The 10,716-nt window shown below is 38.9% G+C and overlaps 1 protein-coding gene across 1 annotated transcript in view; it reads right to left on the reverse strand.

The window, feature by feature from the left end:
• Positions 1-10,716, reverse strand: part of ift172 (intraflagellar transport 172) — a 42,477-nt gene that overhangs the window by 17,869 nt on the left and 13,892 nt on the right. Inside the window, 10 exon segments of the mRNA XM_032542893.1 lie at positions 525-669; positions 1,165-1,285; positions 1,825-1,903; positions 2,930-3,178; positions 3,841-3,918; positions 4,285-4,377; positions 4,886-4,970; positions 5,835-5,942; positions 7,891-8,027; positions 9,152-9,319. Of these exon segments, the coding sequence (XP_032398784.1) occupies positions 525-669; positions 1,165-1,285; positions 1,825-1,903; positions 2,930-3,178; positions 3,841-3,918; positions 4,285-4,377; positions 4,886-4,970; positions 5,835-5,942; positions 7,891-8,027; positions 9,152-9,319 (1,263 nt within the window).

Raw genomic sequence — 10,716 nt, forward strand, 5'->3', positions numbered from 1 at the left:
TGTGTGTGTGTGTGTGTGTGTGTGTGTGTGTATCCCTGAGAGATGCAGAAATAAATTGCAGGTGGAAAAATCTCACTGCCCACTTCATCTTCTCGCTGCTTCCATCTCACTGTCCGGTGTTGTGTTCAGGCGGAAAAACGGAGCTCAGGTGCTCACCTAACCACAGAGCCAAATGTATCCGCATGTAGGCTTGTACATACAGCATCTTTATAAAGTGACGTCTATTAAGAGAAGTTAGATTGCCGGTACTTATATACTGTACTTGTCTTGCAAATAGTGACCTGCTCACACATCCAGCAGACACAGAACTTTAGCATTCATCATTTGGAGTCCACCTAACACATCCAATTTAACAAATATCTGGTCCCTTTGGTCATTTTACAACTTGCTGAGGACATTTAGTTTCATCCTAACGGCTGATTTATTACACATCACTGCACAAAAACATCTGCCCTCTTGGTGAGCAGAAAAAACGTTTCTATAGACTCCCCCAACCGTATATCATACCATCCCTCCTCTCTCACCTCATAGTCCTGCATGGAGGCGTAGTGCTGAGCTATCTTCACGTAGTATTTCCCTGCTGATGAGTCCTCCTGTAACTCCAGGATGTGGACGGCTTTCTTCCACTGACGAGCCGCGATGGCCGCCTCAATGGCTTTAAGTGAGCAGCTAACGGTGAGCGGACCGGAGAGAGACAATAGACAGACTTTTAGTGTACAGTGTGTCCATATAGTTTAATGAAATAAGCATCAACTCTGAAATGTAGATTATGTGTGTAGACACTAATTTTGTTGCTCCATTAACACAGCCAAATTCAAAGTAAATTAACTTTGGTTAGGATTTAAGTTAAACAAAACAAATTTAAAGGCACAGATTTAAACTTTATTGGCAGGATCCGTAGTTTCTGTGAAGAGCTTAAGCTTCCTGCAGTCAAAATTTGGTTTCAGATGCTTTTTCAACCTAGAAAAGAATAAAGATCTGGGCACTGATTACCTGTCCTTATTTGGTATTTTGGGGGGGATATAATCATGTTTAAAGAAATCTATTATGGTCCTGGTGATGATTTAAAGAACTATTGGCCATCTCTGTTGGATTTATTTTTATTTTTATGTGTCATCTCTACTTCTCTCCATCTGCCGAAATATTTGTCTCTTCACTACATACCCTGCTTCAATGAAGTGGTTGATGGCGGCGTCCATCTGTTTCTGCTGGACGAGGTAGTCTCCCCAGGCCTCCTCCAGTTTCACCACCTCAGCAGGGAAGGTAAGGCGAGCCAGCTCCACCGCTACAGGAGGCAGAAACTTTATTTAATATACTGTACATCTACTATATACCTACACTTTCTTCTATTACCTGTACCTTTTGTGCTTATATGAAATGTTAAAACAAGAGTACAGAGTGTACAGCCATGCCAGAAGCACTTGCTAACATCAGCATGCTAACATGCTCACAGTGACAATTCAAAAACATGCGGATGTTAAGCAGATGTTTACCATGTTCACCATGTTAATTTAGCATGTTACTTATGGGGACATGAATGTGTGCAGCAAATTTGATGACAACCTGTTGTTGAGCCATTTCACTCACTCTCCAGTAGAAGAAATGTCCGAGGATCAAAAAATTCATTAGGATTCCCCCTCTGGGAGTCATGAGTGTTTGAACCAAATTTTGTGTCAATCAATCAAATAGTTGTTGAGACATTTCAGTCTGGACTAAAGTAGAGAACTGACCATGATCCTGCCTAGAGCCATTCTGCTAGCGTAACTAAAAATCACCAAACAGATGAAAATGTAGGTTAAGCATGTCTCTATGTCATTGATTTACCTTTCCTGAAGGCACCACCTTTGCAGTAGCACTCCAAAGCTCTCTGGTTGTTTCTGATCTTCTCATACAGATCTCCTGCCTGGTCAGGGAGGACATAGAGAACGTCAGTTTATTAAGACAAAGTGATATGTAAGGTTGAGTCAGGTTTTTCAGGATTATTAGGAATGTTAACTATATAGCAAAAGTATGTGGACACCCAAGCTTCATTAGTTTTAGTCAAGTGTTTTCTTGTCCAAAGGTTTAAATTAGGGCTGGGCGATATGGAGAAAATCAAATATCACCATATTTTTGACCAAATACCTCAATATCAATACCGCAACGATATTGTAGTGTTGACTATTGGTGCTTTCACAAAATATTTACACAATGAGATTTTGATAACTAATCATCAGTAATGTGGATATAGTGACTAAGTGGTTAAAGGAAAATAATAGAACTGCTACAACAGTCTAGTAAGTTCAGAAAATGACATCACATTACTGTGATTTAGCCTTTAGAACCAGGAAAAGACAATGCTCATGCCATATTATGATATCCAAAATCTAAGACAATATCTAGACTCATATCTCAATATAAAATCGATATATTGCCAAGCTCCAGTTTAAATGCTAATTCAGAGACTTTTCTAACCTAGCAAGAAACACGAAATATACAGAATGTCGGCAGGACATATTGGCTCCCGCAAATTAAAATCACACATTACGAGCATCCATATCGACATTCAAACAATTAAATTAATGAAACCCTACACCATCAGGATACAGCAACACATTTTTTTTTTCTCTCTTTCCATCTATCTTCCCCACCTGTTACATATACTGTACACAGATGGCTCGAGGAGGAGAATTGAGTTCTCAGACAAACGGCCACAAAAAGAGACACACACAAATAACCGACAGATGGAGGGAGACAGAGTGCAATACTGAAAAAAACTAAAGAAAAAAAAAAAGTTCCTCTGTTGATACCTCTCCTCTCCTCTCCTGGCACGTGTTAGGAGAGGAGAGGAAGATGAGGTGAAAGAATAGGATCCCAGTATAGACCGCTGTGATCAATTCTACAATAAACAAGACAGACAGAGATAGTTCGATGGGGACAGTCCACTCACTCTCTCATAAAACTCTCCCTTGATGAGACTGGCGGCGATGCGGCTGACAGTGTCGCTGTTGTTGGTGATCTCCGGATGGCTGATGGCCAGTCGGGCGGCTTTAGCCGGCAGTCCAGCCTTCAGATAGAGATTGATGGCACCCTGGAGGTCTCCCTCGCTCTCCTTCACCTCACCGGCCTTCTCGTCCTGACCCGTCTCTGTTAACCACTGGTAATAGTTCCCACGCAGGCTGTCCAGCTCCGGGTGGCCCTAAGAGAGTCATTCTGGGTTGAGAGTGGGGTTGTTTCTACGTTGGACGTAGGTTTAAATCTAGTGTTGAAACAATAAGTCGACTGAGAGAAAATAAATTGAAAATAAATTGACAAAAACTTTCCAAATCTTTTAATCTTAAAGCCATTTCTTTAGCAAAATGTTCACTATAGTTTGCTGTGTTTCATTGTTAAAAATATGATCGTTCATTTATTATCTTTAGATTTTGGTCTGTTAATTGGAAATAAGCTGTAAAAGATGTTAGCTTGGGCTCTGGGAAGATATATTAGGCCATTATCTGATATATCGGTAATCAACAGATTCACTGTTAGTTAGAGCTATATTTTTATAAGTCGCAGTTAAAGGTTCCCTGATGTGTTTTAGACATCTAGTATTATGTTGGGGATCTACCGGTCATATCAAAACTGTGCACAGATCCAAGCTCAGTTATTTTGTCCTTTAGTTTATCAGGGATCAAGTCTGCACTGAGAACGTTTGTAGAACAGTATTCAAGAATTATCTTATTATGTTTCGAAAACCTAGAAAACTGGCTAAATTACTGCACCACAGAAAAGGTTACAACAGCAACAGAGAGCAACAGCAAATCTCCCTCAGGTAAAACAACAACAACAAACAGAGTATACATTTAGTCTGTCTGCTACCTTGGCTTCAGCCACAGCGATGCAGTCGTCCCACATGTGGAGCTCCTGGTACATCTCTATCGCTTCATCAATGGAATTCTGCAGAAACAAAACAATTATGACATTGGACTCAAATATATAATCATAATTACAATTGTTGCTTCGGCAAGTAATAAAGTGTATACATATATGATTAACTCTCTTTGTTGAGAGTTTCTGATCTGGAGAATTCAAGCGTGGGCTTCTACTTAATAAGTAAACTATTTGACCGATCACAGGTAGACAGATGGTATAATACTTTTTTTTAATACATTAACTGTTGTTTGAACATGCAGCACTGTGTGAGTGTTTGGTTTACTGTAATATGCATCAGTAATTAATTCCACTTATGATATATAAATATGCATATTTTAAGTGTGTACACAAGGTTTGGTTCTATGAGGCACAACAGGGCGTGTCACCAACCTGCTCCAAGTGGTGCATCTCAGCCAGTTTAAAGTTTTTATCCAGCATGGCCATGTGGGCTTGGACTTGGAAAAACTCTGTTCCATCTCCTCCCTGCTCAAAAGAGAGAGACACACACACACACACACACACACACACACACACACACACACACACACAGCTGTGATCACTCAGTTTGTACTGTGTTGACAAAATGTAAATCAGTTTTATGACATATCAAGAATTGCAATGGTGCATTTTTTTTTTACTTTTGAAAAAATATTTCACAGATCACTTGTTACTTTGCGGATTCAGATTAAAATACAGATACAAAATAAAAATAAATGTATTATTAATAAATTAAGCTACCAGACAGAATATGAGGTAAGTGAAATAAGCTCCATCTTTACCGGCTGCAAGATTAAAGAGATAATGATTAATGCATCAATTTTTATAATCCAGTGGTATAATATATACAGTATAGTATATATTTTCTTCTGCTGGTATTTAATCACTTAATCCAAAAATATGTATCTACAACCCTCAAAACTCTGTATATGTTGTATAAGCAGTCAGTGTGGAGATGTATTGTGTCTTTTATCGGCGCGGATATAAAACACACCATTTCCTGTGAAACTTTGTCAGCGATCTGGTTTGTTTTGTGGAGGAAACGCACTGTTGAGACGTCCCCCAATGCAGCAAAACACCTAAAAATGATAAAGAAAAACAAAAAGAGGGCAAGCATGTAAGTTATAGAGAAAGAAAGACAAAACCCAGAAAGAAACATTCAGTGGAGAAAAGGTAGAGGGGAATATCAGCTGGTCAAAGCTTTGAAAAGCTGTTCACTTAATGAACTGAGATAAATGAGGACTTTTGTCTAATTAGCCTTTAGATACTCTGCGGTCTAAATGGGCTGAGAATAAAAAAGGCACATCTAAGCATTTGGCCACTTTATTACCAACTCTCTCTGAACAGTTGCATCAGATTAATGAACAAGTCATGAAAGAAGAAAAAAAAGTTTTAAAAGTAAAAAGTCCTTCTGTCTGACTCGTTCTCTCTTTCCTCCCTCCCTCATTAACATTATGCATTCCAGACGAAAATGTTTCTTCCACAGATTTCATGATTTATGCAAATCAAGCCGATGCCTAACGAACAGCATATGCATTATTAATGACAGAGAATTCAAATTGGAAAGTTTCTCCAAACAGAGATAAAGATAAAGATGGAGGGAGGGGAAGGGGAGAGAGAGAAAGAGAGAGAGAGAGAGAGAGAGAATGCTTATGATTAAAAAATGTCTTTGATAATTAATGAAGTTAGAGAGGGAGGTCAGACAGGGACACAGTCTTCTGCTGTGTGTGTGTATGTGTATGTGTGTATGTGTATGTGTATGTGTGTGTGTATTTATCTATGTGTCCAAAAGTGTGCTTTTTATTCCAGGGTGCCCTTGTTGTCTCCTTTCTCTTCTGTTACCAAGATAAGTAAGTTTCACTTACAATGAAGACTGATAAAGAATGTAATTGGCTCAGAGATACGGACATTAACTTGCAAGGTTGTGTGTGTGTCTTGCTGACCTTTCTGCGATGTGCAGCTGGTGAGCCTCTAGAGCCAGCTTGCTGAGAGTCTTCCACATGGCTTCAGTCTCTGGTGACATCTCCAGAGTCTCAAGGAACGTTGTAGCTCTGAACACACACACACACAAACACACAATCTTTGTGGGGACCCATCATTGAGTTATTAACCCTTCCACTGCTGCTCACTTCTCAGCAGTCTTCAGCCAGATCTACTTATTGTGTTTTCTATTTATTTATTCTGTATTATCTTTTTGTGCAGCACTTTGGATACCTTGTGTTTGTGAAAATCGTGCTATATAAATAAAGTGGATTGGATAATGCATTCCCTGGCCCCTTACCCTAAACTTAACCATCAAAACTAAGTGCCTAACGATAGCTCTTATCCTCACACTAACTATGACCTAATTCTAACTCTAATGCTAAAACTCTAAAACCAAGTCTTAACCCTCAAACAGTCCTTTAAAGTTGTGGGGTCCAGCATTTTGGCCCCACAATGCTGTCCGGACCCCAGAAGTATACTGTGTTCCCGTTTTTTGGACCCCACAAATGTTGTTAAACAAGAACCGAAAAAAAGACAAAAAGTCAGTGGCAGGGTTACCAGCATGTCCTGTTGGGAACTGAATTACTCTTGTGGCATTGGCCTTCTTGGTAAGACTTTAGATGAATAGAGCCCTAATCAAAGCCACCAACTGGAGATGATCTAGTTTACTACACTAGCGGTGAAATCACAGAGAAAGCTCCTTCATTGTTAGCCTTCGTTCTCTTACAGGGTTTCAGCGGAAAGGTAAATTTAAGACCTCAGAGAGTGTACTTTAATAAATATTATAATAAAGTATAAAACGTATGATGGAAAACAAGTAGAGATAATAGTTCCCAGTAGTATATATAGGAGCAAAGAAGCAGCAGAAAATTGATGAATGGATTCAATTATTGAAGTTATCACAAAAATTGATTCATTCTTAGCTGATGAGCTTCCTAGTTTTTGTAGCACTAAGCACAATCTACCTGCAAAACAATCCCACTTTTAGTTTATATAAGTTTGAAATGTATCTCTACAGCCAGCCATCACATACAAAAAATGTTGTAATCCAAATCAGTGCCTACACAGCAGGGACGAGGAAATATTACATACTTTTTATATTAAATGTAAGACCTTTTAATACGTTTGAAGGCCCTTTTTTGTTAGAAGAAACTGAATTCAGTGCATTTTAACACTTTCAAGGTACCCTGTTTTATCTGTGGTCAATTTCTCACCAGATGGACTAACACAAGTCACCAAAGTTCAGAGTGAAGAGTTCAGCTGCTGCTCCTCCTAGAAACTGAGAGAGGTCAGTTACAACGATTTGAGAGCATCACTTTGGAGGTGTTTAAATCCCGACATACTAAGGAGACTATGCCGCCCAGCTGGCCTGGGAGCTCGGAGGAAACCCTCAAGAAGAGCTTGAGGAAGCTGCTGGATAAAAGGACAGCTGGCCTCTTCTGCTCGCCCTGCTGTCACTGTGACTCGGACCCACAAAAAGCAGCAAGTCGTTTGAAGGCCGGATGGAGCTTCAACACAACAATAATAACAGTGATGATATCACAGAGTTTATGAAATCTTTGTAATGGACAGAATAACCTCCTACATGAGACTCTAAGTCAGTCAATTTGAAAGAATCTGGGAGAAGTGCACTAGTTACATTTTCATGCACTTCTTCTGTTTAAATCTGGGTTTCCTGTAACTTTATAATCTTCCTTTTATGTATTATATTTCAATTCTTTAACCTTCTTTTCCCTTCTATTTGCATACAGGCCGACTCTGATACACTCCACGTGGAGTTACGCCTTGTGTTTTGTCTGCACAGATTTTATTCTGTTTAAAAAATCTGAAAACTTTGTAAAGTAACTCTGTAAAGGTTTTTAACCCCACAATGATTGCAAAAACTGCTGATACCATGGGATTCTGAATAATAATAATAATAATAATTAAAATATTGACAGTGATGGCTTGGCTGAATGTTTAATATCTAGATTTTTGATTGTTAGTCTATTATCTGTCTAAGTAGTCTGAATTTACCTGTCATAATCTCCATCATCAATTGCAGTACCAAACTCAATGAGACCTTCGTCCAGCGTGTACGTCACAGTGTTGACGCCCTCCGTCACAATCACGTCGGTCTTCCCGTCGACTCTTTCTAGATCCACAATGTCTCCCTGACGAAGAGAAGTGAAACCAATTTAAATCTCAATTAGAGAGTTGTGGTCTGGAACTAAGTAGGACCCACATTTAGAACAAATTTGTGGTAAAGTTTCCATTTTATGTTACTTTATACTTCTACAATTTAGAGGGACACATTGTACTTTTTAACTCTGCTACATTTATTTGACTAATTACTTTACCGATAAAGATTTTACAAACAAAAGATAGGATCAGCTTACAGAACTTGATGCACCGTTATAGATTAAACTACTCAACAGAATATAAAGTAGTTACAAGTAGCTCCACTTTGAACAACTACACAGTTAAATGATACTTACACATTAATGCATCAGTAATAATAATCAAATGTATAGTAATATATAAAACTTGCAGGAGCCATTTTCTGCATTGAATACTTTCACTTTTGATACTTTAAGCACCTTTTTGCTAATGTTACGTATATACTTTGTACTTAAGTAACAGTTTGAGTGCAGGACTTTAACTTCTGTTATGAAGTCTCTTCCCAGTGTGGTATTAGTATTTTTAACTTAAGGATCTAAATACTTTTTCCACCAAATATTTAAACTTTTTTTTAAATAATGGACCACAGCAATTATTTGTCCATTTACTATCTGTAATAATTGATGCATTTAGCAAAATATTAAATAAATTGTCCAACTGCACCCATGTAATATTTTTCTCTGCCTGGTTTTTATTATTAATGACAACACCAGTGCATCAGTGAGCGAAATAAGTTGTTTTGGTCTAATAACCGTTTTATAAACGGAAACGCTGTTTATTTACTTATTATAAGGAGAACTACTCAGCCTAAAAAAACAATTGCGTAATGCCTTTTGTGGTTCTGGAGGAGGCGCTTCATCCTTTCTGACAAAATAACCCTGACGATGGCATAGTAATGCCAAGGAGGGTTATTTCAACGTGGGCTTGGAGACTACAAACTGGCAGTGTGGAGTTTGAAAGTCAGTGGGAACTTAGCAGGCAGAGAGGATCAAATGAAACGATGAAAAAGGCCAAGATGAGCGCTGTTTTATACTACTTTATAAACTTTTCAGTCATGTAAGATGTAACCTGAACAAACAAATACACACTCACACATAAAAAGTGAACAAAGCCTCACCTTGATGGGGAACATGGTGATGCTCTCTGGGCTGTCGATGCTGTACCAGATGCAGAGGTTTCCCCTGTTTTGGCCGACCACCACGTCACTGCCAGGCACCCACTGGACGTAGGAGCAGAAACTCAGCAGCGTTGTCTTAACGCCGCTCTCTATGTCGTACAGATGGAGCTAAAGAGGACGGAGAGGGAGGGCGATATAGACATTTATCAGAGGAATTAGATTTATTTTATAGAGTTAGATGAGAAGGTTAATACCACTCTCAGCATTTGTCAATTCAATTTGAAGCCAGTAGACAGCTTGGTTTAGCATAAGGTCTGAAAAACAGCGGGAAACAGCTAGCCTGGCTGTTTCCAAAAGGTAACAAAATCCTCCCATCAGCACCTCTAAAGTTCACTTATAATCATGTTTATATGTATAAAACTTGGATGTTGTTTCAGCAGGCATCACCAAATTAAATGTAGTAATTTTTTTTTAAAAGGCAAGGCAAGGCAAGGCAGCTTTATTTGTAGAGCACATTTCAGCAACAGGGCAATTCAAAGTGCTTTACACAAAATCAGTTAAACAGATAAAACACAAGTACAAACAGTTAAAAATCATAAGCATTAAAACTAATAAACACACATGAATAGACAGTTAAAACAAAATAGAAACATTAGGACACATAAACAAGAATAAAAGTTACAGTGCAGCATAAGAAATTAAAAGAATGCATTCTTTAAAGAAAGGCAGCATCAAAAAGAAGGTCTTCAGCCTTGATTTAAAAGAACTGAGAGTAGCAGCGGATCTGCAGGTTTCTGGGAGTTTATTCCAGATATGAGGAGCATAGAAACTGAAAGCTGCTTCACCCTGTTTAGTTCTGACTCTGGGACAGAAGTAGACCTGTCCCAGATGACCTGAGAGTTCTGGGGGGTCATAGTGTATAGCAACCTGTCCCAATGACCTGAGAGGTCTGGGGGGTCATGGTTTAGTAGTAACCCGTCCCAGATGACCTGAGAGGTCTGGGGGTCATAGTGTGTAGCAGACCTGTCCCCAGATGACCTGAGAGTCTGGGGGGTCTGGTTTAGTAGTAGACCTGTCCCAGATGACCTGAGAGGTCTGGGGGGTCATAGTGTAGTAGCAGACCTGTCCCAGTGACCTGAGAGGTCTGGGGGGGTCATAGTGTAGTAGCAGATCAGAAATGTATTTTGGACCTAAACCGTTAAGGGATTTATAAACTAGCAAGAGTACTTTGAAATCAATTCTTTGAGACACATGAAGCCAGTGTAAAGATTTCAGATCTTTATAATACCACACATAATAAAATTTAATGATTTAATGAGGAATTGATGCTTCCGTGCTACTGTAGCAGCAGTAGTGACACTATTTGTTGCAACTAGGGCTGGGTGATATGGAGAAAATCAAATTTAACAATAATTTTGACCAAATACCTCGATATCGATACATCAACGATCTTGCAGTGTTGACTACTGGTGCTTTCACAAAACATTTTTTGATAAATAATCATCAGTAATGTCGATTTAATGACTTAGTGGGTAAAGCCAAATAAAAGAACAGTTACAACAGTC

Source organism: Etheostoma spectabile, chromosome 18 (assembly GCF_008692095.1).
Source record: "Etheostoma spectabile isolate EspeVRDwgs_2016 chromosome 18, UIUC_Espe_1.0, whole genome shotgun sequence".
Taxonomy (NCBI): domain Eukaryota; kingdom Metazoa; phylum Chordata; class Actinopteri; order Perciformes; family Percidae; genus Etheostoma; species Etheostoma spectabile.